A 26135-nucleotide genomic window follows, 5' to 3' on the forward strand; every position below is an offset into this window, starting at 1 on the left:
GCTGAGTAATATTCCATCATATATATATATATATATATATATATATATATATATTCCATCATACACACACACACACATACCCCATCTTCTTTATCCATTTATTACTTGATGGATAGTCGAGCTCTTTCCATAGTTTGGCTATTGTTGACAATGCTGCTATAAACCTCAGAGTACATATATCTCTTCAAATATATAGTTGTGTGTCCTTTGGGTAAATACCTAGTAGTGCAATATCTGGATCATAGGGTAGTTCTATTTTTAACTTTGAGGAACCTCCATACTGTTTTCCAGAGTGGCTGTACCAGTTTACATTCCCACCAACAGTGCAAGAGGGCTTCCCTTTCTACACATCCTGGCCAAAACCTGTTGTTTCCAAGAAACAAACTCTTAACTATAGTCAACAGACTGATGGTTACCCAAGGGTAGGGGGTGAGGGGATGGGTTAAATAAGTGATGGGGATTAGGGAGTGCAGTTGTCATGATGAGCTTCAGGTGATGTATGGAATTATTGAATCAGTATATTGTATACCTGAAACTAATATAACACTGTATTTTACTAACTGACACTAAAATAAAAACTTAAAAAAAGAACTTTTACAATTCAACCCCCCAAAAATATAATTTAAAATGGGCAGATGACCTGAATAGACATTTATCCATAGAAAACATACAGATAGCCAAGAGACACATGAAAAGATGCTCAACATCACTAATCACTAAGGAAATATAAATCAAAAACACAAGAAGATACCACTCGTCAGAATCACTAGAATCAAAACAATAAGAAATAATATTAGCCACAGAAGAGTGGGATCCTGCAAATTGTGACATTGATGGCCCTAGAAGGTATAATGATGCTAAGTGAAATAAGTCGGACAAGGAAAGATAAATACCATAGATTTCACTTACATGTGGAATCTAAAAAGTAAAACTAATTAATAAACAAAGAGCAGAATCAGAGCTATAAATACAGAAAACAAGGTGAGAGTTGCCAGAGGCAAGAGAGGTAGGGCGATGTGCAATGGTTGAAGGGGAGTGGAAGATACAGGCTTCCAGTTATGGAATGAATAAGTCACAGGGGTAAAAGATACAGCATAGGGAATCAGGCCCTGTGCTAAAGGCTCGGAGCCTGGAGCCTGCTTCGGATTCTGTGTCTCCCTCTCTCTCGGACCCTCCCCTGTCGCACTCTCTTTCTCTCTCTCAAAAGTAAACATTAAAAATTTAAAAAATAAAAAGATACAGCATAGGGAGTATAGTCAATAATATCTTAATAGAGATGTATGGTGACAGATGGTAGCTACACTTGTGGTGAACATAACTTATAGAGTTGTCCAATCACTATGTCATACACCTGAAACTAATGTAACATTGTGTCAACTATACTTCAGTTAAAAATAAGAATCACTGAAAAAAAGAAGAAAAGAATGGAATAAAAATAGTTGTGTTTAAAAAATATTTTTTCTTTTTTCTCTTCCTTTTTATGTACATATGTATGCATTTATATATGTACAATATAAACACAATAGAAGTTAGAACATTTTTTTAAACTTCCCTTTCCCTCTTTTCTGTTGTTGATTTAGTTCAGACTTTCTCCAGGAAGCTTTTTTGTTCAACTAGCCAGTATATTCCCTTAGGTCTCCCCTCTTTAGTATTTTCGTATCCAATTGTAAGTTCTTTCAGGATAGAGTTGTGTTTCATTATTTACTGTGCTGCCTTCCATAGTCATGTTTGGTGAGGGCTGGTTGCTTGGTGATGGTCTGATTTCCTCAAAACCTGCTTTGAAGTATGATGTAACAATGCTACCTCCAGCCAGCTAAAATGGTCAGAAACTTGTCCAGGGCTAGCACAACTTGTCTATGAGTGCAGTGTTGCTGCATTGGCTACCATATCACCATTCTGCCAGGCTGAGGTAGCTGACCAGCTGGCTGGTAGCTGGCTGATGGGACTGGGTTTTTCCGTGTAAATTGTTCCTCAAATAGCTTTTTTGGTCAAGGACATGGCCCTTCTCATGTTGAGTGCTGCCTCTTAGTCGGCAGTATTTGTGTAGCCATGCTTCCTTGCCAGAACCTCCCTGCACATTGTCAAGAGCTGTCAATGCCATTAGAAACATAAAGGATAAGCCCCAGAGAAAGAATACAAAGGACTGGGAGGAGGAAAAAGAATGGAGAGGTATGACCTTAAGTGTGCAGGTTGCTAAACACAATGTAAAACACACCCTGCACATAATAATTCCTACTGTTACACATGAAATTTAGCAGGAAAATTATGAAAATAAAATTATTTTGCAAGGGGAGTCTACACAGACATTGGTTTCAAGGGACCTATATAAGGTTTCATGGCCACACTGGTGGCCCTCCAGGTTGACTTCAGATTGAGCCTGCCTCTGTTAGAGCCTGCTCTTATAAAGATCATTCTAGGCTTGTTGCAAGGATAAAATGATATGATGCATGAAAATTATAAAACAATATGCAAATACTTGGTGTTCTTTTTGTAAGCTCCTGAGGGCACTGACAGTGGTTTAATGTTGTCCAATAGTGTCTTCATGGGAGTTTGGAACAGATTTTAAACACCTGTATCTGAAGAAAATCAAATCCACCTACAGAATGAAGAGAATTGGGTCCCCAGGAGGGAAAAACATGTCTGGGAGATACCTAAATTGTGTCTGGGGAGTGGTCGTTACCTAACCATGTAAGAAAAACCTTGGGTTTCCTGAGTGTCCTCAATTGATGAGAATTGTTTTCTTTAGAAGTAATTTCCAAGAAAATGCCTGTGATCTCATTGTCAGTGAAACTGTTGACACTTCTTTAAAAAGTGTCTGTTAACTTATAGTAAATTACAGTGGGAGTGCATGTGGTCCCCACATGAATGTATTATGGTCACACTGTTTTAATAACTAAAATTTAAATCACAGTAAGTGACTAAAAAGTAAACTGCTGCTGCTTCTGCTGCTTCCATGAAAATGACCCTTTTTTCCATTTAGCTTCAATGCATGAGATTTCATATCAGTTCTTCACCTGAATGCATGAGTCTTCAATCTCAGGAATGGTTGTTGACTTCTGTGTTTATGGGCATTTCATCCCCATGAAGCACTACCCATTCCCTCGCTGCAAAGACTGAGCCTGAAAGATTTTTCTAAGGAAGAATCTTTCTTATACCTTTCTTGTTACAGTAGTCAAAAAACACAAACAGACTGGGGAGGTCTGATAGTTGGGAGATACCTTGCCAATAACCTGACCCTTGGTGTGGAGCTCCCTCCAACTCTACAATGTCATGGGAGTTTCTCCTGTGACTGTCGTGGAGAATAAACACTCTCTGCTAATGTCCAGTGACTTAATTTTCCATTTTCTTTTTTTAACAGGTCCAGTTAAAAACAAGAAAAAGGGTAAGTTAAGCTCCTGATTTTATGAAATTGCTCTCATGTCTTTTCTAAAATTAGAAGAAAAGGGGCACCAGGGTGGCTCAGTCAGTTAAGCATCTGACTTCAGCTCAGGTCATGATCTCACAGTTCGTGAGTTCAAGCCTCGCATCAGGCTGTCTGCTCTCAGTACAGAGCACACTTGGGATCCTCTGTCCCTCCTCTCTCTGCTCCTCCCCCTCCCTCCCTCTCTCTCTCTTTCCCTCTCTCAAGTAAATAAACATTTAATTTAAAAATTAAATAAATAAGTAAATAAATAAATTTAGAAGAAAAAAAGGGAGTAGGATTTTTATATATTCTTTCAACGCTGTTTGTTCATTGATTTATTCAATCACCTGTGATCTTCTCGAGTATTGTAGCTTCTGTGGAACAAGAAATAGAGATTGTGTTTTGGTGATGATCCATGAAATTGCTACTCTAGCAGCATATGAAAGTTGTTTTTATTTTTCTTTCTTGCTCCCTCTTTCATACAATTAAATTTACATCTCTTTTATTCATTCTTCCTTACTCTTTTCCCTGTCCTCCTTTGTCCTTTTTTTGCTCTCCTTTATCAAATCACTGATCATCTATAAATTAAGTTCTGATGAATTAAGTCCTGAGACAGCTTGTGGGGACTAGGTATACTACCTTCTGAAAGATGTCAGTACCCTATTCTTGGCCTAAAAGCTATCCCCATCCTATGTCTCAGTCAGGGAAGATGTTTCTTGCTTTGGAGTTTCAATATCATTTTCTCTGTGATGGAAAAACTAGGCTGAAGTAATACCCTGATCTTTTAGTCTTTTCAAAGAAGCTTCTCATTGAGCAGATCCATTTTGCCATTGCTGGCTCAGTAAGTTTCTGATATACCTCCAACAGGACTGGTCCAAGAGCTTGTATAAGCACTTGCATACTTGAAGAGTATACAAACATACATACAAAGAGTATCCAAAGACAGAACAAGTTCCAAAACACAAAAGTAGGCAACATGGCAATATGGTCCACTCCTTAGGACTAAAAAAAAAAGAAAGAAAAAGAAACTACAAAACCAGTTTTAAATACCTATTTGTTTCTGTTTTCCTACATAGAAAGAAAAAAGAGTGAAATTAATGATTTTTCATTAAAACGCTTTAACCAAAATGGTTCGGTTAAGATTTCTGGAGCTTCATAGTACGCCAATCCCAGAGTAGTCCAAAAAGACTGGTTTCAGCCACTGCCTGCCACTTCTCTGAGCACTAGGGTACTCTGGTGGCTTGAAGTACCATGGCCCACATGGAAAACCTATGTTGCTACTGTAAAGAAACTGAGGAATAGTCTGGCCTCCTGAGGACCTCATCTGAGCAAAGGTGGAAAAGAAGCCAAGAGCTGGGATCAGTTAGGAAATCTTTCTCCATTGGGCCTGGGCACTCACCAAGATATTATGTATTTAAGAAAGTAAATTTGACTTTTAAGCATGTATATTTTTTTTCTAATAGTTTTTTTTTTTAAGAGCAGGTTTAGGTTCACAACAAAATTGAGGGGAAAGTACAGAGTGTTCCCATATATTCCCTGCCCCCACATGTGGATAACCTCCCCCACTGTCAGCACCTTGGACCAGAGTAGTACATTTGCTGTAATTGATGAACCTCCATTGTCATACCATTATCACTCAAAGTCCATAGTTTACGTTAGACTTCATCTTGGTGCTGTACATTCTATGGGTTTTGACAAATGTATAATGACATAGATCCCCATAGATTACAGTATTATACAGAATAGTTTAACTGCCCTAAAAATCCTCTGTTCTTTGCCTCTTCATCATTGCCTCTGCCCTAAGCACTGGCAACCACTAATATTTCTATTGTCTTTTTAGTTTTGCCTTTTCCAAAATGTCAGTATGTAGCCTTTTGAGACTGGCTTCTTTCACTTAGTAATATGCATTTAAGTTCCTCCATGTCTTTTCATGGCTTGATAATTTCTTTTGATTTTTTTCCTTTTTTTCTTTTAAGTTTTTATTTTAATTCCAGTTAGCTAACATAAACTGTAATATTAGTTTCAGGTGTACAGTATAAAGATTCAACAAATCCATACATCACCCGGTGCTTATCACAAGTGTACTCCTTAATCCCCAGCCTCTATTTCACCTATACTCCCTCCCCTCTGGTACCATCAGTTTGTTGTCTATAGATAAGAATCTGTTTCTTGGTTTGTCTTTCTCTCTCTGTTTCTCTTTCCTTTTGCTTGTTTGCTTTGTTTCTTAAATTCCACATGTGAGTGAAATCATATGGTATTTGTCTTTCTCTGACTGACTTATTTTGCTTAGCCTAGTACCCTCTAGCTCCATCCATATCACATCTTCTTTCTCAATTCATCAGTCAGTGGACACTTGTGCTATTTCCATAATTTGGCTACTGTAGATAATACTGCTATAAACATCGGGGTGCATGTATTCATTTGAATTAGCATTTTTGTATTCTTTGGGTAAATACCTAGTAGCACAATTGCTGGACTTTAGGGCAGTTTTATTTGTAACCTTTTCAGGAACTTCGATACTGTTTTCCAGAGTGGATGTACCAGTTTGCATTCCCACCAACAAGGCCAGAGGGTTCCCCTTTCTCCACATCCTCACCAACACCTGTTGTTTCCTGTGTCATTAATTTTAGCCATTCTGACAGGTGTGACGTGATACCTCATTGTAGTTTTGACTTGCATTTCCCTGATGATGAGTGATGTTGACCATCTTTTGATGTGTCTGTTGGCCATCAGTATGTCTTCTTTGGGAAAATGTCTATTCATGTCTTCCACTCATTTTTTAATCAGATTATTTGCTTTCATGTGTTAAGTTTTATAAGTTCTTTACATATTTTGGATACTAACCCTTTATCAGATATGTCATTTGCAATTATCTTCTCCTATTTTGTAGGTTGCCTTTTAGTTGTGTTTATTGTTTCCTTTGCTGTGAAGAAGATTTTTATTTTGATGTAGTCCCAATAGTTTATTTTTTATTTTGTTTCCCTTGCCTCACGAGACATATCTAGAGAGAAGTTGCTATGGCCAATGTCAGAGAAGTTACTGCCTGTGTTCTCTTCTAGGATTTTTATGGTTTTAGGTCTCACATTTAAGTCTTTAATCCATTTTTAATTTATTTTTGTGTATGGTGTAAGAAAGTGGTCCAATTTCATTCCTATGCATGTTGCTGTCCAGTTTTCCCAACCCCATTTGTTAAAGAGGCATTCTTTTTCCTACTGGTTATTCTTTCTTGCTTTGTCAAAGATTAATTGACCATATAATTGTGGGTTCATTTCTGGGTTTCCTATTCTGTTCTATTAATCTATGTGTCTATTACAGTACCATACTGCTTTGATTACTACATCAAGCATGTAGTTTTTAACTTTTGTCATATCTCCTTTAAAATAGAAATTATATACTAGCCAACTGGATCAAACAATACATTTAAAAAATTATTGGGGCGCCTGGGTGGCTCAGTCGATTGGGCGTCCAACATCAGCTCAGGTCACGATCTCGCGGTCCGTGAGTTCGAGCCCCGCATCGGGCTCTGGGCTGATGGCTCAGAGCCTGGAGCCTGCTTCTGATTCTGTGTCTCCCTCTCTCTCTGCCCCTCCCCCGTTCATGCTCTGTGTCTCTCTGTCTCAAAAATAAATAAACATTAAAAAAAATTTTTTTAAATTATTCACCACGACCAAATGGGATTTATAGGGATGCAGGGTTGGTTCAATATCCGCAAAACAGTTACCATGATTCATCACATCAATAAAAGAAAGGCAAGAACCATATCATCCTCTCAATAGATGCAGAAAAGCATTTGAAAAAATACAGCATCCTTTCTTGATAAAAACCCTCAAGAAAGTAGGGATAGAAGGATCATACCTGCAGATCATAAATGCCATATATGAAAGACCCACTGCTAATATCATCCTCAATGGGGAAAAGCTGAGAGCTTTCCCCCTAAGGTCAGGAACATGACAGGGATGTCCACTCTCACCGCTGTTATTCAACATAGTATTGAAAGTCTTAGCCTCAGCAATCAGACAACAGAAAGGAATAAAAGGCATCTAAATCGGCCAGGAGGAGGTCAAACTTTCACTCTTCGCAGATGACATGATACTCTATATGGAAAACCCAAAAGATTCCACCAAAAAACTGCTAAAACCAATCCATGAATTCAGCAAAGTTACAGGATATAAAATCAATGCACAGAAATCGGTTGCATTCCTATACACAAATAATGAAGCAACAGAAAGACAAATCAAGAAATCAATCACATTTACAATTGCACCAAAAACTATAAAATGCCTAGGAATAAATCTAACCAAAGAAATGAAAAAATCTATACACACCAGAAACTATAGAAAGCTTATGAAAGAAATTGAAGAAGACACAAAAAAATGGAAATATACTCCATGCTCCTCAATAGGAAAAACAAATATTGTTAAAATGTCAGTACTATCCAAAGCAATCTACATATTCAGTGCAATTCCTATCAAAGTAACACCAGCATTCTTCACGGAGCTAGAACAAACAATCTTAAAATTTGTGTGGAACCAGAAAAAACCCCAAATAGCCAAAGCAATCTTGAAAAAGAAAACCAAAGCTGAAGGCATCATAATCCCAGACTTCAAGATGTATTACAAAGCTGTAATCATCAAGACAGTATGGTACTGGCACAAAAACAGACACTCAGATCAATGGAACAGAATAGAGAACCCAGAAATGGACCCACAAACGTATGGCCAACTAATCTTTGACAAAGCAGGAAAGAATACCCAATGGAATAAAGACAGTCTCTTCAGCAAATGGTGCTGGGAAAACCAGACAGTGACATGCAGAAAAATGAACTTGGACCACTTTCTTACACCATACACAAAAATAAACTCAAAATGAATGAAAGACCTAAACATAAGACAGGAAGCCATCAAAATCCTAGAGGAGAAAGCAAGATAAAACCTTTTTGACCTTGGCCACAGCAACTTCTTACTCAACACATCCCTGGAGGCAAGGGAAACAAAAGCAAAAATGAATTATCGGGACCTCATCAAAATAAAAAGCTTTTGCACAGTGAAGGACAATCAGCAAAACTAAAAGGCAACTGACATAACGGGAGAAGATATTTGCAAATGACATATCAGATGAAGGGTTAGTACCCAAAATCTATAAAGAACTTATCAAACTCAACACCCAAGAAATGAATAATCCAGTGAAGAAATGGGCAAAAGACATGAATAGACACTTCTCCAAAAAAGACATCCAGATGGCCAACCGACACATGAAAAAAATGCTCAACATCATCATCATCAGGGAAATACAAATCAAAACCACAATGAGATACCACCTCACACCTGTCAGAATGGCTAACATTAACAACTCAGCCAACAAAAGATGTTGGCAAGGATGCAGAGAAAGAGGATCTCTTTTGCACTGCTGGTGGGAATGCAAACTGGTGCAGCCACTCTGGAAAGCAGTATGAAGGTTCCTCAAAAAATTAAAACTAGAACTACCCTACAACCCAGCAATTGCACTACTAGGTATTTATCCAAGGAATACAGGTGTGCTGTTTCAAAGGGGCACATGCACCCCCAATGTTTATAGCAGTTCTATCAACAATAGCCAAAGTATGGAAAGAGCCCAAATGTCCATTGATGGATGAATGGATAAAGAAGACGTGGGGTGTGTGTGTGTGTGTGTGTATCTATATACACACAATGGAGTGTTTCTCGGCAATCAAAAAGAATGAAAATCTTGCCATTTGCAACTACGTGGATGGAACTAGAGGGTATTAAGTTAAGTGAACTTAAAGACAAATATCATATGACTTCACTCATAAGGAATTTAAGATGCAAAACAGATGAACATAAGGGAAGGAAAGCAAAAATAATATAAAAACAGGGAGAGAGGACAAAACATAAGAGACTCAAATATGGAGAACAAACAGTTGCTAGAGGGGTTGTGGGGGGGGGATGGGCTAAATGGGTAAGGGGCACTAAGGAATCTACTCCTGAAATCATTGTTGCACTATATGCTAACTAACTTGGATGTAAATTAAAAAATAAATTAATTTTTAAAAATGGAAATTATAATAAATGTAGAAAGCTCACCTGGCTTTAACAAGGATACTCTCTGCTCCTAACACAAGTCCAGGGATGACTTTCCTTCTTAATAGGTAGACTTGGGAACACTTTCTAATTACAGCTACTAGTTTTGTTTTGTTTTTTTTCACCCATTAACTAAACAATGAATAAGCATGTTATATTTATCAGGAATAGAGATACTGAGGTAAAAAAAAAAAAAAAAGTGGGGAAAAAAAAAAGAAAAAAAGAAAAGTGGTGCCTGCCCTCTATCTTGAATAGTGGAAGTACACACAAATAATTACAGTGTAAAAAATGCTATCATAGAAGCATGAACAGCGTGCTGTGGGAGCATAGAGAAAGAACATGTAGTTCTCCCTGGTGGAGTAAGGAACCACATCTAAGAAAAAAAAAAAAACAGGGCTGCCTAGGTGACTCAGTTGGTTAAGCATCTGTCCGACTCTTGATTTTGGCTCAGGTCAGGATCTCAGTTCATGAGTTCAAGCCCTGTGTCAGGCTCTGCACTGACAGTGCCGAGCCTGCTTGCGATCTTCTCTCTGCCCCTAGCCCCCCCTCAAAATAAATAAATTAATAAGCATTAAAAAAGACAGAAAGAAAGGGGTGCCTGAGTGGCTCAGTTGGATGTCTGACTTTGGCTCAGGTCATGATCTCAAGGCTTGTCAGTTCGAGCCCCCATGTCAGGCTCTGTGCTGACAGCTCAGAGCCTGGAGCCTGCTTCAGAATCTGTGTCTCCCTCTTTCTTTTCTCCTCCCCTGCTTGTGCTCTCTCTCTTCTTCAAGAATAAATGGGAAAGAAAGAAAGAAAGAAAGAAAGAAAGAAAGAAAGAAAGAAAGAAAGAAAGAGAAAAAGCAGTATTTAACCTGGACTTTGAAGGAGAGGGGAAGAAAGAGGGGGAAAAACATTCCAGCAAAGGGAACCGCATATTCAAATCCCCCAGAAGGATGAGAGCATGGCATGTTTGGTGGAACTGCAAGTAGGCTAGAGATGTACTATAGGCCATGTGTGTGGTGGGGAGTGGCACCCAGTTGTAATGTTCTCCAGTGAGTGAGCACTGAGAGAACACACCTGCTAGTGACAATAGAAGGCAATTGTCCAGGCTAGAAGCCCTGTAATTACAATCCATAGAATGCAATGCCTCTGGCAGGGACTCGGATTGCTGCTTAGCACTGCTACCTTGTATGGGCCATTATTGGAAGGAGAATGCACATAGACCTTAAACATTTACTTTGACTGAAAGTGATTTAGAAGCCACTTAATACAGATTTCCTTGGACACAGCGAATAGGCACATGCGTGAAGAGGTAAATTGAGTTGTTCATTTAATTTCCATCTCTAGTAGAATTTTCCCCTTCTATAACTAACTCACTCACACTCATTCTCTGTCTCTCCCTCTCCCTCCCTCCCTCCCTCCCTCCCTCCATCTCTCTCATTCTCACTCACTTGCTTTGATTTGTTTTTTCAACAATTTGGTTTTCACTAAAAGGTTAGGGAAATGCCCCTTCTGTGAAGTTTAGCTTTGAAAAGAATGAGATTACTCTTCCATCTAAGACTGCACAGGATAATTTTCTAACTACAGAAGTCTATGGGCTTTTGTGTCATGAAGCATCCTGTTAAAGTAAGGAAACCTGGAGAAAGAATTCAACCCTGTAAATGCATCCTCTCATCCAGAGGTCATTTTGCACATGCTTCTCTCTGGGCCAACTTTCTGGAAGTTACACAAGTGTGAGAAGCACACATGCCTAAGCCTGGTTACAGAGGAGCAAAGAGGACCAGCTGCAGAACTGGATCCCAGCAGGAGCTTTTTTCCAAATGCTTTCCAACATTTTCATAAGTGAACATCCTCTGTTTATGCTGCAACCATTATTCTTTTTGACTAGAGGAGTTTCTGGCTGTAATTCTTCCAACATTACATTAGCAATCACAAGAGATTCACAGTCTTGACACTGAAGTTTGTACCCAAAGAACACCCTCTAGCTTGAAAAATCAGCTAGGCCTGAAAATTCTGGGACTTAGAACAGTCTAATATGCACCTTCCTCTACATCTATGCCACCCAGAGAACAATATGGAGAAACAAACCTTACAACCAGGCTAGGGCAGTTTCCTGACTGCCAGGGTTAAGTCACTCTTCCTTATGGAACCTCAGTCTTGGGAAGAAACTGAGAGAAATCATCAAGGCCAAGCTCCTCGTTTCACCAATGGAGAAATTAAGGCTCAGGGAGAGGAAGGGATTTGCCCAAAGTGCGTCTGTGGCAGACCTGGGGCTTACAGCCTTATCTCCTGACTACAGATTTTGTGTTCTTTCCACTGCACTAGCTGGAATTGAAACTTGGGCACTGAATAAGCCTGACTTGGAAGCCGCCCAAATCTGAAGGGAGATGGCTTTCCTGTTCAGCATCTTGAAATTGGCTAATCTAGAAACTGGGCAGACCCAATCTTTTGCTGCTGCTACGTGCAGGGAAAACACTAAAGCTCCTTCCTGCCTCTAGGTCTTTAAGTCTCCAGGGACACTCCATGGGAGATAAGCTCTTTGGACCTTCCTTTCCTCCCTGGGGAAGGAGCTCCACAGTGACCCCGTTGTTTCATTCCAAATGCAGATGTGGTTAGACATGGACAACTGGCCTCTTAAATGGCATTGCCATAGGGATTGAGTTTCTTGAACATGCAGCATTATTTTTAAAGGAGGGCCTGATAAACTAGGTCACGATTCTCCTGCCTAAGAGTCTGGGGAGTAAGGAGTCATAGTTATTAAGGAGATGTTTAAGTGAGATTTAAGAAGGTTACATTTAAAACTAAGAGAGTACCACTGGTGGAGATACTGTCATGGAGTCTCTGATCAAAGCCCTGTATTCCTAGGATTTCCACAAAATTGTGAGAAAGTAGTGAAGGGAAGAAGACACCCCTTCTATGGCTACCTGCAGTGGGTAAATTGGGCTGCACAGAGCCAAGGAAGTAAACAGGACTTGCAGGTTTTGGTTCAAGACCACAGTTATGACTCAGTCAAATAGCTACATCCTGGTGGGAATGTTGGAAAGACTGGAATATAGAATAGAAGGGCCAGGATTTTTCTGAAAGGACAGTGAGGAGGAAAAGGGGAGGAGTTGGTGGGTTTGATTAATAATACATTTGAGAGAATAAGGCTTCTGAGGAGAGATGTTGGGAAGCTACATTGTGCAGCCTATAAAAATGGAGGTTGATAGGTGATTTAATGTCTTTGAGCATATGAGGGTGATTATGTGTATGATGGTAACTATTCTTCTCTATCTACACAAAGAATAGAATAAGAGCTTCAATTGCCACAGGAGGAAATTTCAGTTAAATATACAGAAGAACTTCCTAACAGTGAGGGGGTGATAAACACTGGAACATGTTACCAAGGGAGTTTGCAGAAGTGTCTTTCCCAGAGATCTTTAAAAATAGGGTTTAGAGAGGTCAGCTGAAAAAGCAAAACCTGCCAACTGCCTCTTTAGCTTTTTCTACTCTCCACCTCCCCTTCTTTCCTTTAATCTCTCTTTCCTTCCCTCCCACTCTCCCTCCCTCCCTCCTTCTCTCCCCATTCCCCCCAACCTCTCATCTCCCAAACTCCTTCTCTTTTGCAGCTACAACCACCTCTATACCAAGCCCTAATTCCTGTACATCCTGACTTCTCTAGGAAACCTTCCTGGAGTTGATATTATTCCCAAGGCCAGGCCGTCCTCCTAGCTCCCTCTTGTCATCTGCATCAATTCCACCAAACTGAGCAGTAAATATGAAAGCCACACTCTTTAACTATAGCCTAATTCTCAATTCTAAAAAGTGACCCACAAGTCTGGCCACTTGGTAATTCTAATCTTTTGGACTCAGCTGAAATGTAACCTGTTTTTTGAAGCCTTCTCTGACCTCTTAAAAATTTTGTCTACTAATTTTGCCACTAATATAGCACTCATACTATCCTGTGACTGTGTCTGTTTCCTAGTAGACTGAGCTCCTTAAGGGTCATTTATTTCTATATCTTCAAACCAGTTCTGTAAATAATTATTCATGAAAGAGGGTAGGGATGTGTGTGTGTGTGTGTGTGTGTGTGTGTGTGTGTGTGTGTGTTGTATAGTGTAATAAAGGTGTTTACCTTTATTACAGCAGGAATTCCCAGAGGGCTGACCTTGTTTCCTTAGAAGTCTGTAGAACTCCTGACAGTATATTATCAGTCAATAACTACAAATTTAACACTAAATCTTGTCTTTTAGGAAAGAAGGCAGGACCTCCTGGGCCCAATGGCCCTCCAGGACCTCCAGGACCTCCAGGACCCCAAGGACCCCCAGGAATTCCTGGAATTCCTGGAATTCCAGGAACAACTGTTATGGGACCACCTGGCCCTCCAGGTCCTCCTGGTCCTCAAGGACCCCCTGGCCTCCAGGGACCTTCTGGTGAGTTCCTCTGTCTCTCCACCTGCCCCCAGGCTCCTTGCAAGTACCTTAAAAGAGCAGGAGTAGGGGCGCCTGGGTGGCGCAGTCGGTTAAGCGTCCGACTTCAGCCAGGTCACGATCTCGCGGTCCGTGAGTTCGAGCCCCGCGTCAGGCTCCGGGCTGATGGCTCGGAGCCTGGAGCCTGTTTCCGATTCTGTGTCTCCCTCTCTCTGCCCCTCCCCCGTTCATGCTCTGTCTCTCTCTGTCCCAAAAATAAATAAACATTGAAAAAAAAAAAAAAAAGAGCAGGAGTAGGTGATCCTGAGAGAAGTTTCAAATGGTGGTGATGGCTTTGGTGAGCAGTAAGAAAAGCAGGTCTCCCAGCTCCCAGCTCCGTGGAGAGCTGGGAATGTAAGAAGGCAGGAGGGCCTGCCCTACTCTAACTTCCTGTGTATACCAACATGTCAAGGACAGGCCACCTGTTCTCAACCTTTTCATCGCAATCCCTCCCTGACTCTAGGCCTCCCTGTATTGAGCAAGTAAACTCGTATATATCAGAGTTCCAGTGGGGGGTGGATTTGGTCTGTTCTGATTTTCAGCATCTATCACCACATGGCCGGCATCTGATTAGAAGCAGGCTATGGAGAGGAATGTTGGGGACTAGAAAAAGTGGCAAGCTTTATAATAGTCTCCTCCCATGAACTCTGACGTGCCTTTCCCATAGAGGTAGAAAAACAGTCACTGGTGGTCAAGCAGTTGGAAACTTACAAGTCCCTCAGACTGTGGAAGAAGCAAATGCAGTCACTGAGACTGAGGAACCAAGTGCCTCTTGCACTACATCATTACTGCACCTCATTGCCCATTCAAATAGCATCTAATCTCTTTGCATCTTTTCCCTTGGGCCCAGAAGGGCATCCAAAAGGTATAGATGCCAGTCCAAACCTGCCTAATTGGAATTGACAGGAGTCAGACTGCCAGGGCTTAGGTCAGTTGTTATTTCCTCCTCCTGCTCCCCTCTTGTATCTTGGGGCTTTAAAGAAATGGACTCTCTACAAAACTGATTTCTCTAGGCCCCAAAATTCTGGGTCTTTGACTCATAGTTCAAGTGGGGCTAATCGGCATTACTGTGACCACAAGAGAAGGAGATAGAGGGTTTTTTTTTTCTTTATCCAATCTTTCCACAGATACTGAGCATTTTCTACATACAAGAGATAGATTGATAAGTGGTCCCTGTTCCCATGGAGTTCATGTCCTAGAAGAGGAGAGACCTGATTAAAGAAGCAAGATATTTACAAATGGCAAAGCTGTCTATGAAGAAAATTAAAGAAAGGGAGCAAAAGACTAAGGAAGCAAGTAACATTGTCTCAGGGTTACACAGTGGCAGGACTGCTCTCTCATCTGTCTTTATGGGTGCACAGTGAGGCTTGCCTTGGGCCAGCATTAGCAAGAGGCCCGTTTCCCTGCTGGATGCTAGGCCCTCTGAAGAGACAGGTCAGGGACAAGTAACAGAAGGAAGTGGTATCCTCCCCCATCCCCAGGCCTGGCTGCCCAAAGCAAGTCTCACTGCCACTGGCTGCCTAGGTAAGGGGAAAGGGAAGTAGAAGGAGCATGCCCTCTGATTGTCCTGTCCTATTTTGCAGGTGCTGCTGATAAAGCTGGACCTCGAGAAAACCAGGTTGGCTGGGAATTGCTTTCTTCCTGGGGAGGAGGGAAGGCCACAGGCTAGAGCCACCTTAGAATTTGCTCCCTATTAAAATTGCTGAGGCTTTGTTTTGGAAGGATACCCTGGAGCTCCTGAGATGGTTCACTCACAGCCCCCTCTCGTCTATGAGCAGAAAAGCTTTTCCCCAGGGCCTGCCATTAACTAAGGGAACTGAGTCTTGCCAAGGCCATTCCCCCCCACCCCCCACTGCACAGAAGACAGAGGGTCACCATATCCAAGCTCAGGAGTCAGCTGAAATGAGATGCCAGTCAGGCCTATCGACCTGAGCCTCCAACTTCCCAGCTACCCCAGACACCTTGTCAGCACTCAGGCACTCAGACCGCCTAGGATCAGGAGCTTGAAAATCAGCCAACCAGCTCCAAGCCAAACCCAGCCTGGGCTTCTGCCTTAAAGGCCCAAAGGGCTCCTCCCTTGTCTTTAGAGCTTCCTAATCTTTGTCTATTGGCAAGTTCTGCTGCCTTGCCTCATCTCATCTCAGCCCTCCCTCACTACAGCTGTTTGGCCACAGTTATAAATGTACACAGCTGCACAGTGCTTGATGGCTTGCAGGGAATTTTATATCCATCACCTCATTTGATCTTCAGACATCCCTGTGAGAGAGGCCAGACAGAGATTCTTTAAAATCCCCATTTTACAGTTAGGGAAATGAAGCTTAGAGGCATTCCATTCTGCTGAGGTCACATAGCTAGGAAGTGGCACAGCTACAAATCATATTACTCACTAGCAGAAATGTGGTCACTGGCATCCCAAGACAGGAGAAACGGGTCAGAATTGGGATATGAAAGGAGAGTAGAAGTCAGAGGTGAAAACATGGAAACTGGTGGCTAAGCAAGAAGCCATTACTCCCAGTGACTACTCTTTCTGTCCTTCTCATCCTCCCAGCCAGCTGTGGTGCATCTACAGGGCCAAGGGTCAGCAATTCAAGTGAAGAATGGTAAGAGTCCAAATAGACTCTCTCCCCAAGAGGAGCTTCTCCTCTTCCTTACCCCTAGCCTTCAGGTAATCACCAGCCTAGCTCCTCCTGGGCTGCTAAGTACCCTTGGCGGTAGGGGGCCATTCTGCATGCCATTTGCCCTCTACTGGCCATCCTGGGTAATTGCTTGCACTGAGACTCATCACCACATACCAATTCCATTTACAATCACTGATGAGGAAGCTGAAAGGGACTTGAGACATCATCGAACCTGGGAACTCCTGGGAGAAGCAGGTTGTATCAGAGTCACCATGGGGATATGTGTAGTTTGATCAACATTTTCCCAATACAAGCTAGAGAAGGTAAAACTACAGAAAATTAAATTCTTCTTGTCTGACAAGTCTCCACAGAAAATGGGTGGAGGGATTTTTTTCTCAGGGTGAGGTGGGAGCATGTTAGACTCTCTACGGAGTATGAGATGCTAGTATCTATAAAAAGGTGAAACAGGTTTAAGGAGGTTAAAAAAACAGATTTAATGTAACCCCTACATTTAAAAGATGGGGAACCAGAGTCCCAGAGAGATTCAATAATACCATAAGAAATCATACTGCCTTATATTTGTATGTACTTTAAAATTTTCAACATACTTTCTTTGTCTTTCATGTTATATGATCCTCACAACAACCCTATGATATAGGTATTAGCTCCTTTGTGCAGAGACAGAAACTGAAGCTCAGAGAGGCTAATTAGCTGGCCCAGGTTTTCAGCTAAGTGGAGGAGCCAAGATTCAAAATTATGTCCATCTGATTCTTTCCACTGCACTATGCTACTTTGGTGATGTATGTACACTCCCCTGAATGGCTAGGTTCATCATTTCCCCCAAAGAGACATGAACATTCATTAACAAACAGCACTTTAAAATAATGTCCAGTCCCCAGGGTGCACAAAGCCTAAAATGCATGAACCCCCAGGAGCCTTGGGAAGCAGCAAGCCAGCCAAGATGCCAGATGCTTACAGAGCTTGGAGTGGAAGGGAGGGGCTCTGAGTGCAGAAACAGTGAACGAAGCTTAAGAAACCTGCTGCATGGGGACAGCTCCTAAGAGCCCAGTCAGTCCTGAATTGGCTGTGCTGAGCTTCGTTAATGATTGGGCTTAGCCACATCCTGGACTGCCACCTGGATGCCTGGAATTTAATAGCCTCAAAAGTATAAGTAGGAACAGAATAGTAGCAAAACCCAAACAATCCTGCTGGGACCAGGTGCCTTGGGTCCTGGGGTCTTGGATGGGCCATAATCACCATCTGTCCAGGGAGGAGTGAGACAGGCAGGAAATAGATTTGTCTGGGTGGACGGGTGGCCTCTGTGCTTATTCTATGCCGGAAGCTACAGATTTTGCTCCCACTACCACACAGCAAGACTGATTCCAGCCCCTCTGGGCCAATCCCTAATAGTAGTTTATGCTGATCTTCAGTTCTACCACAAGCAGAAGGGAGGGAGGCAGGGGTAGAAGGACATCATGCAGAGCAGTCATTTGAAGGGATAGAGCCAGGGCTCGCTTCCTAACTCCTATCCCACCCACTTTCACCTCGAGGGAAGATGAGGTCTTCCAGAAGGCCGGTTTCCTCACACCTCAGAGAACCAGGCCTCCTGAGACTAGCCCAACATGGACATTCAAAACATAATTTCTTGGGTGAAGAACGGAAGGTTTTGATGGGTAAAGACCCCATGGGCTTGGACTCCCTCCTCTGGTGGTAGGAAGGAACATCCCTCTCTGTGCAGGATTGAAATGGAAGCTTGTCCTCTGCCCTCACATACAGTTTCTCACTGTCCAGCAAAGGTGGTAGGATTCTCCCTCTGCCCCAAATGGGGTTGGGCTGACAGACAGATGCTTTACTAAGGGTGCCTCAGGTCCCAGATACCCTCAACATCCTTTTGGTTCATTCTAGTGCTGCTTGGTGGGCTATCCCTCACTCTCATAAAAGATACCCCTCTCCTGTGGGGTCCTATTACCAGTGGTCACCCATCCCAGCTGCCATGAAATCTGACTCACTCCTGATCCCTAAGGTTCTTCAGGTGGACAATTCCTTGGGCTGAGTGGTTTCCTGGAGGGCCCAGGGAAGCCTTCCAAAAAGGAATGGGCATGAAAGAGCTATAAAAAGGAATCTTTTAAGGAAAAGGCCAGACAACACCCACGAACCTGTAAGACAGGAGAGAGACTCAGGAGCTATGGCTGAAGAAGTAGAATGGAATAATAAGACCTAGCCTGCCACTCAGTGTCTGAATTTTGCCTGTGCAGTCCCCAAAACAACAAAGAAAATAGGGCAGCATGCCCACTCTCTTCTTACCCCCACTCCCAATTCCAGCCAGAAGGTGTTAGTTACAGACCCTTCCAGATGGAGGGGTCAGGAAAGGAGAGAGGGAGACAAACAAGTAGACCCCAGGAGCCTGAGGCAGGCCTGGCAGCTGCTTCACAAACTGAATGCTGTCTGCTTCCAAATGCTGTTCTTAAAGCTTGGCCCCCTGGGCTACCCAGGTTGCATTGGGATAGGGGTAGGGGGTTGCTGCTTGATATTTCTTGTTTCTGTTGCCCAGATTATTCTGACATGTACTGAGTGACTGCCCTTCTCTCATACTGAGATCTTTCAGGTGGAGTGCTCAATGACTGGTCTCGCATCACTATGAACCCCAAGGTGTTTAAGCTACATCCCCGCAGCGGGGAGTTGGAGGTACTGGTGGACGGCACCTACTTCATCTATAGTCAGGTAGAAGTGAGTACGGTCTCAGGCCTAACTCTTCTTACATCCAGAATGCAGATCCGGTGTAGGCCACATAGGGGCACTGTGGAGCCAGCCAAGACCAGCTAACTTCCTGCTTTCTAGGGTGACTGGGGTGGGGGCCCTTCACTAGGAGAGAGTTGAAAGGAGGGGAGAGAGAAGGGACTGTTTTGGTTTGGATTTTTTGCCCCCTAGCGAGATATCCTTGAAAAACTGAAAAGAGGCCCTTCCCACACCCTGCCATCTGATTCCCTCCTGCGGGGCCACAGAGCCCTTGTTTCCCCACCGAGCTGTTTGGTTCTACTGCCAAACTTGATCTCTGTCTCCATGTATTCTTTGAAAGTCAGTTGCAGGGCTGCTGAGCACCCCTTCCCCCCCGCCACACACACGGCCAACTTTACAATAAATAGTGCTCCTGCAGACTTTCTCTCCACCTCGAAAACATTTTTGACGGTCTTTCCTTCCTCTCTCTCCCATTTGCTTGTCTACCTTTCTGTTTCTCTGTCTTTCCCTCCTCCTTCCTGCCATCATTCTCCCAGCCCCTTTCACCCCCAGTTTCTGTCCTTGTCCTGCCCTGGGCCCATTCCCCACATCTGCCAATGCCCATCCACTTCCACGCCTGTTGTTTGCCTCCACTGTGGTGGCTCCTCCAAGCTAGAGGTAGATGAGCCCTGAGGTTGGGGCTTCTGTGGGGCAGGCAGCAAGCAGGCAGATGGACAGAAAGACTACAGAGCCAACAGAAGGATCTCACGGGACAGTGGCCAGAGAAGGTGGGTTAACCAGCACTTGCTAAGCCCACCAAGCATTCTGGCACAGCCTGGGTCCTGACCCAAGAAATCATATGGCACCCAAATACAGTACTCCTTCCTAAAGAGCCTATGGAGGGAGCAACCTTTCATAAAGTGATTTAGGATGACAGATGAGGGTTCCAGTGTCCAGGAGGCCCATAGGTATAATCCCAATGTCCTATAGGCCATTTCTCCTAAACTCCATTGGCAGGGGGAGAAGGGGACTCAAAGCTTGGGCTGGGGTGTTTTCTGGGCCTAGAATAGAGCTGGGAGTGGCCTCAGGCCTTGAACACCTTGACAACTGGGAAAATTTCCCTTGACACCAGACCTTTGAACATAGGTTAGCACTTCCTCCAGGCCTGGGTTTTGTCCTTTATCTCATTCGTGGTGGATAGCACTCCAACTCTCTGGATGTTTCCTTAATCATCAGGGGGCCAAGAGGCAACTGTCAAAACCAGTGAGAAAAATCCAGTCACGGGGAGGGGGCACCACAAGCTGAGTGAGTGGCCATCCTTAAAGAGCCTAAGGAATGGCAGGTTGTTACTCCACCCTGTCTGGGGAATCAGTGACTTCTAAGTTCAGCCACAAATAGCCCTTGGGGCTTGAATTTGGCAGTTAATTTGTATTCATTTGTCTGTAGCTCCAACTGAGCACCTACTGTGTGCAGAGCACTGTGCTTCATACCAGAGCTGAGGAGGGCAGAGGGCAGGGGAGGGGTTAGGGGGAGGCAGAGGGGTGATAAGGGCATGGTTCCTGCCCTCACAGAGTTTACAGCCCGTGTACTATTGAAAAAAGATTTGCTCAGCCACCCAAGCCAGATGGAGTGGGGGAAGCACCGTGTATAAGCCCATCATCTTGCCTTTCCTGTTGACCAACTAACATGCCCTCAGTGGCACTGCCCCCTTCACGAGGTGTGCTCGCAGCTCATCTGAGACAGTCCTGTCTGTTGCCGCAGGGAAGGGCCCCACCCTCTCTTTCCTCTCTCCCCCAATCCCTTCTCGTTGCCTCTCACCCAGGTATACTACATCAACTTCACTGACTTTGCCAGCTATGAGGTGGTGGTGGACGAGAAACCCTTCCTTCAGTGCACCCGCAGCATCGAGACAGGGAAGACCAACTACAACACTTGTTACACCGCCGGCGTCTGCCTCCTCAAAGCCCGGCAGAAGATTGCCGTGAAGATGGTGCATGCTGACATCTCTATCAATATGAGCAAGCACACCACCTTCTTTGGGGCCATCAGGCTGGGCGAGGCCCCTGCGTCCTAGATTTCCCCTGCCCTCTGTTTTGCCCCTGCTTGTGCCCCTGCCCCAGGTTTGGGAGCCAGGACTCCCAGAACCTCTACAAGCTGCTGTGGAGTGAGGTATATGGGTGTTGCAGCCAGAGACAAATACCCCAGTGCTATTTATTCCCCAGTGACTCCAGGATGACAAGGCCTGCTTGACTTTCCAGAACAGCCTTGAGTTAACAGGACAGTTGATAGAGCCCCAGAGTTTGCATGAAGCAGGACCTTCTTCCTTGGCTTCATGTTTACTGGCTCCTGGCGTGACTCTTCAACCTCAAGCTCCCTATTGTCAAAGTTTTATTGTTTCTTGCACTAAAGTGAGGTTCCAGGGAAGCAGGCAAGAGAAAGCAAAGGTGTACACCAGACTGCGGGGAGTGGGGGAAAACCTCTGAGCCTAAGGGGCTACTGTTCCTCTCTTGGGTAGGGCTAGGGGCAATTGTGGGATGAGAGCAGAGTGCTGAAGCCAGAGCACAGAGGCAGGGAGGGGAAAGGCACGTGCTTGTGGCAGAGACCGAAAGAGAAACCTGCCAAGCAGGGCATCCTCAACAGTGGAAGCATCCTTGCTGCTCTGCGCCACAGCCTGCCAGAGGGTCAGAGTGTTCTTCCCACTCAGGCTGAGAGCCACTTTGAGGCAACTCACTGGGCTTTGGGGACAGGAGGTTTGCTCTTGGAGCAGTTGCAGAAAATGGCCAGAAACCAGCCTGCCTAAGAACCTGAAGGCATACTGGGGCAACACGTCTTTCACTTTGTTTACAGCCACACTCCATGCTCAGAAAAATCTCTGGCTCCCTTTCCAATTGCTCTCTTTCCCAGCCTGACCAGAACTCCTGTCTTCTCTCTCCACAGAGCCTACCTCTGTCTGAGACAGGTGCCTAACCTGGGACCTGTGCTTATTCAAGTCTGGGATACTCTTTAGATGACCTGGGCATAAAGAGACTTTCCCTTTTATTAAGCAACACAAATATTCATCTAGTCAAGTTGTGTCTGGGGGCAATGGGTTGGACTGGATGGCCTCCAGGAGTCCCTTCAAATTCTAATATTTAGCTTCCATGATAGTCTACAAAAATTCCCAAACCCTAGCCTGCCCCTGGGCATCAACAAGGCAGAACTTTTCTGCATGACCCCAAAAGGGCAAGAAAGAGGAGAGGACAGTGGGCTTTTTTCAAGTTAGCTGCAACCCAAGTGGTCATTAGCCTAGGCCTTATCCAAAAGGGCAGCACCTGATGCCCTACTGACCCACTTTTCTTCACTCTGGCTTTAGAAAAGCCACAGCAGAGTCACCATGGATTCCAGTGCTGCTTCCCTGAATCCAGGCTCAAGAGAAGCCAGCATCTAGGCACTGGGCAAAGCTCTGTCCTGTACCCAGGTCCAAAGACACCTTCCCCCCGCCACCCCAAGTTTCCCACTGAATCATAGAGTGGGACCATTCAAGGGCCTTATTTCTAACTGCCTGGGACCAGTCTGGTTTCTGGATGCTGGGTCTAGTCCAAAGCTGGGGAGGGCCCATCTTGTATAGTCTGCTACCTCTGCTCCTGAAACAAGTTTCCCTTTGGAGAGATTGGGGATAAAGCCCTTCAGGCAGTGGAAACCCCCCAAGAACAGGGACTCATTTCTCAGCTGTACCTTCCCTTTCCAAACAACTACAGTGCTTGGCCCTTCAAGGGTCAGGGTAAGAGGTGGTGGGCTATGACACCATCATCTGGTTGCTAATGAGAGCCTTACAACCCCAAGTAGGGCAAACTGTAGGCATGTGTCTGGCCCAGGCTCCTCTAAAGTGCCTTAGTCCTCAGTTATAGCAAGAACTGAAGGGAACCTCTCCTTAAAGTTTGGAAAGTACTTTCTTATTATGTCCTTCGATGATACTATAACTCCCATCATTTAGACAAGGCTCAGAGAAGTTACGTGCTTTGACCAGGATCTCAGCCAGGTCGGACTCCAAAGCTATTCCATTGTGCTACACCATTGCGTTGTATTTGTGGTCTAGAAAGAACCAATAAAAATGGGAATGAGGACCCCAAATCCTTCAGCGTCCCTGAGAGAAACCCAGGAATGCTCATTTCCATTCCTTGATGGCAATTCCTTGATGTTCTTTTGGCTGCCAGGGGCTTCATGGAAAAAGAGTAGGCCATTTCTTTGGGAAATAGCCATCAGCCATAGAGCTCTTATGAGAGCTCAGAAGAATTGTCTTGGCACCATGTCTAAGCAGCAGGCCTCTAGTACCAACAGAACTGTACCCCTCATGTTTTTCCACTCACCTGGTAATCCAGCCACCCATCATGTATCCAGCCCCTGCTGCAGGTGAGGTCTTCCATTGGTTATCCTATAGACAGTTTATAGGAGCTGGTCCACTTCCCACAGCTACTAAATGATTCCTTATGTCTTTCTACCATACCACAGAGAGCTCTGTCTACCAGGATCTGTCCTAATGGAGGAAAGACCCGAGAGGATGTGTGAGGAGAGGGAAGGAGAAGGCTTCCTAATTGTACCCCTAAAGGACATTCTGAAACCCATTCTATTCTCCAGACATAGAGGGGATTATAGGGGGAAGAGGATTTGCACAGGATGCTTTATTCATTGTGAAGCCCCAAAAGGAACCCTAGAGGGAAGGAGGTGATGAAGGAAGCAACAGATAGCTGGGGAGCCCAGTTGCAGCAGTCATTGGCAAAGTGGTGAAGCAATTTACTAGTAAGAGGATGTGGAAATAGATTTATGGTCTGGAATTCCACTGATGTGAGTTCACCAGAGGGCCAAGGCTAGTGTGGATGATAGGACGAGGACATTTGTGAGTGAGCAGATGGCAGAGGTTTGAAAGAGAATTGCATGGCAGGGGCCTTTGCCAGCTACTTGGGGTTCAACAGCCAAAGCTGGCATAAAAGATAGCTTTGGGGGGCTGCTCAGCTACTGGCTCCTTGGGAAATGTAGTCTTGGCCTTAGGTCCCCCTTCATCCATCCTGAGTCAAATCTCTTTTCCTGAGTAGGAAAGGGTTAAGAACCCTGGAGGTGAACAAAGACTTCAATCCATGTGCAAGTACATGTGTTTCCTATAACTTCCGGTGGGTGCAAATAGATTCAGAGAAATTTAGAGCTAGAAACAGAGGCCCAGAGATGGAAGGTGACCTACCCAAGGTGAAGGAGCCCTGACCTGCTGACACAAAAGAGTGAGGGGGTGGAGCAGTCCCTGTCCCACACGGAACCCCTTCTTTCTTCTACCCAGAGACTTCAGACTAGAAGTACTTGGCCCCCTTCAGGAGCCTGGCCAGGCAGGGAAAAGAGTAGCTGTAGCCTTTGTCAGAACTCTTCCCCCAAGGCATTCATTTTCCCTACTCCGGCCTCTGGACTGAAAGGCTCTCCACTGGCCTAATACCAGGATGTCCTGAGGCCGCCCTGGCACTGCCTCATCCCCCACCTCCCAGCCTAGAGGCTCCCCTAGACCATGTAAGCACAAAGAAGGAACCAGACTCTTTCTTTTAATTCATGTCAGGGCTCCCTCCAAGAGGACTTGGAGTGTGTCATTTCTTTATTCAAAAAACTTCCACTAGGGGTGGAGGGTGGGCTTCACGGAGAGATTGGCCTGGAGCAGGCCCAGTGCTGCTTTGGGGGTCAGCATCCAGTGTGAGATACTATGTACATAAACTATATATAATGTATATAAACTGGGATGTAAGTTTGTGTAAATTAATGGTTCATTCTTTGCAAATAAAGCTTTTTTCCCCATTCTTGAAATAGACTTAAGCACTACCTATATGCTAGGTGCTTCTTTGCAAGCGTTGTCACACATGAGCTAGGGGAAGGACCAAGGCACTCATGTCAGAGGGGGCAACAGAAGGAAGGAGGTCTGAATTTCCTGTCCCAAATCCCACATCCTCTCTGTGCGTCAGATCACACGTTCCCCATCCCTAACACCTTAGGTCTTTTCCTGTAATTGCCTTTCCAGTAAGCCAGAGGTCCTACAAAGAAAGGAACATTGTCCTGAGGCAGAGACACAGCACGGAGTTACCCTTAGCTTGACACTGTGGCATCTGTAATGGATATTTCATGCCTGAGCCCATAACAGCTTGGGTCTACCCAAGATCCAGCCTCCAGCCCCCCATGATGTATCATCCCATTTTGCAGATGAGGAGACCAATGCTTAAGGAATGATGCCCAACTAGAAAGGTTACTTAAACTTCCGAAGGGCTGTTGACAAGATCTTACACTGTAAATGTTCTTTTAAACATTCAGATGCCATGGAATTTAGGGCATAGTTTGCTCAAGGATAGGAAATGGGCAAAATAACTGGAGGAGAATAATTTCGTATAGCTGTCCAATTTCCAAAGTTCAATCACATTCAGTATCATTTGATCTTCCCAATGGCCTCTGAGGTAAGCAGGGGACGGATTCTTCATCCTACAGATGAGGAAATTCGGGCCCAGAGATGACAGATTGTTCCATGTCCTATGGCTTGAGGATGGTGGAGTCTGAACTCCAAGCACACAGGATCTCAAGGCACCCAGTCCTGTAGGAGTCTCGATGCCAGGAGATGGGGCTGCGTGAGAGCTAGAGAAGCAAAGCCATGATCAGGGATCCTAGGCCCTTAAAACAGACTACTTGGGGCACAATGAGTTTCAGAAGAAAATCTTTTTATTCTGTCCATTATTTTCCTCAGTACTGATGCTGAGTGAGCATGGGAAACCTCGGGGTACTTCTCTCTTAGAGCTTTCCCTGAGCTTTGGGACTATTTCCCTTGTAATCGCAAGGAAAAATCAGAGAAGTGCTGGAAGGAGAGAGATGGAGGAAGAAGAGGGGTCTAGAGAACAGCCAA

The 26135-nt window shown here is 44.2% G+C and overlaps 1 protein-coding gene across 1 annotated transcript; it reads left to right on the top strand.

The window, feature by feature from the left end:
- Nucleotides 1-3360: 3360 nt before the first annotated feature.
- LOC115507503 (ectodysplasin-A) lies at nt 3361-25042 on the top strand (the record flags this gene model as incomplete). Its single annotated transcript, XM_032592060.1, has 6 exons — nt 3361-3382; nt 13695-13874; nt 15494-15528; nt 16459-16510; nt 19125-19255; nt 21066-25042. Coding segments are annotated over 6 exons (672 nt in total), but the record flags the coding sequence as incomplete, so codon positions are not given.
- Between the last annotated feature and the right edge of the window lie 1093 nt (nt 25043-26135).

This window comes from Lynx canadensis, chromosome X (assembly GCF_007474595.2).
Source record: "Lynx canadensis isolate LIC74 chromosome X, mLynCan4.pri.v2, whole genome shotgun sequence".
Lineage (NCBI taxonomy): Eukaryota > Metazoa > Chordata > Mammalia > Carnivora > Felidae > Lynx > Lynx canadensis.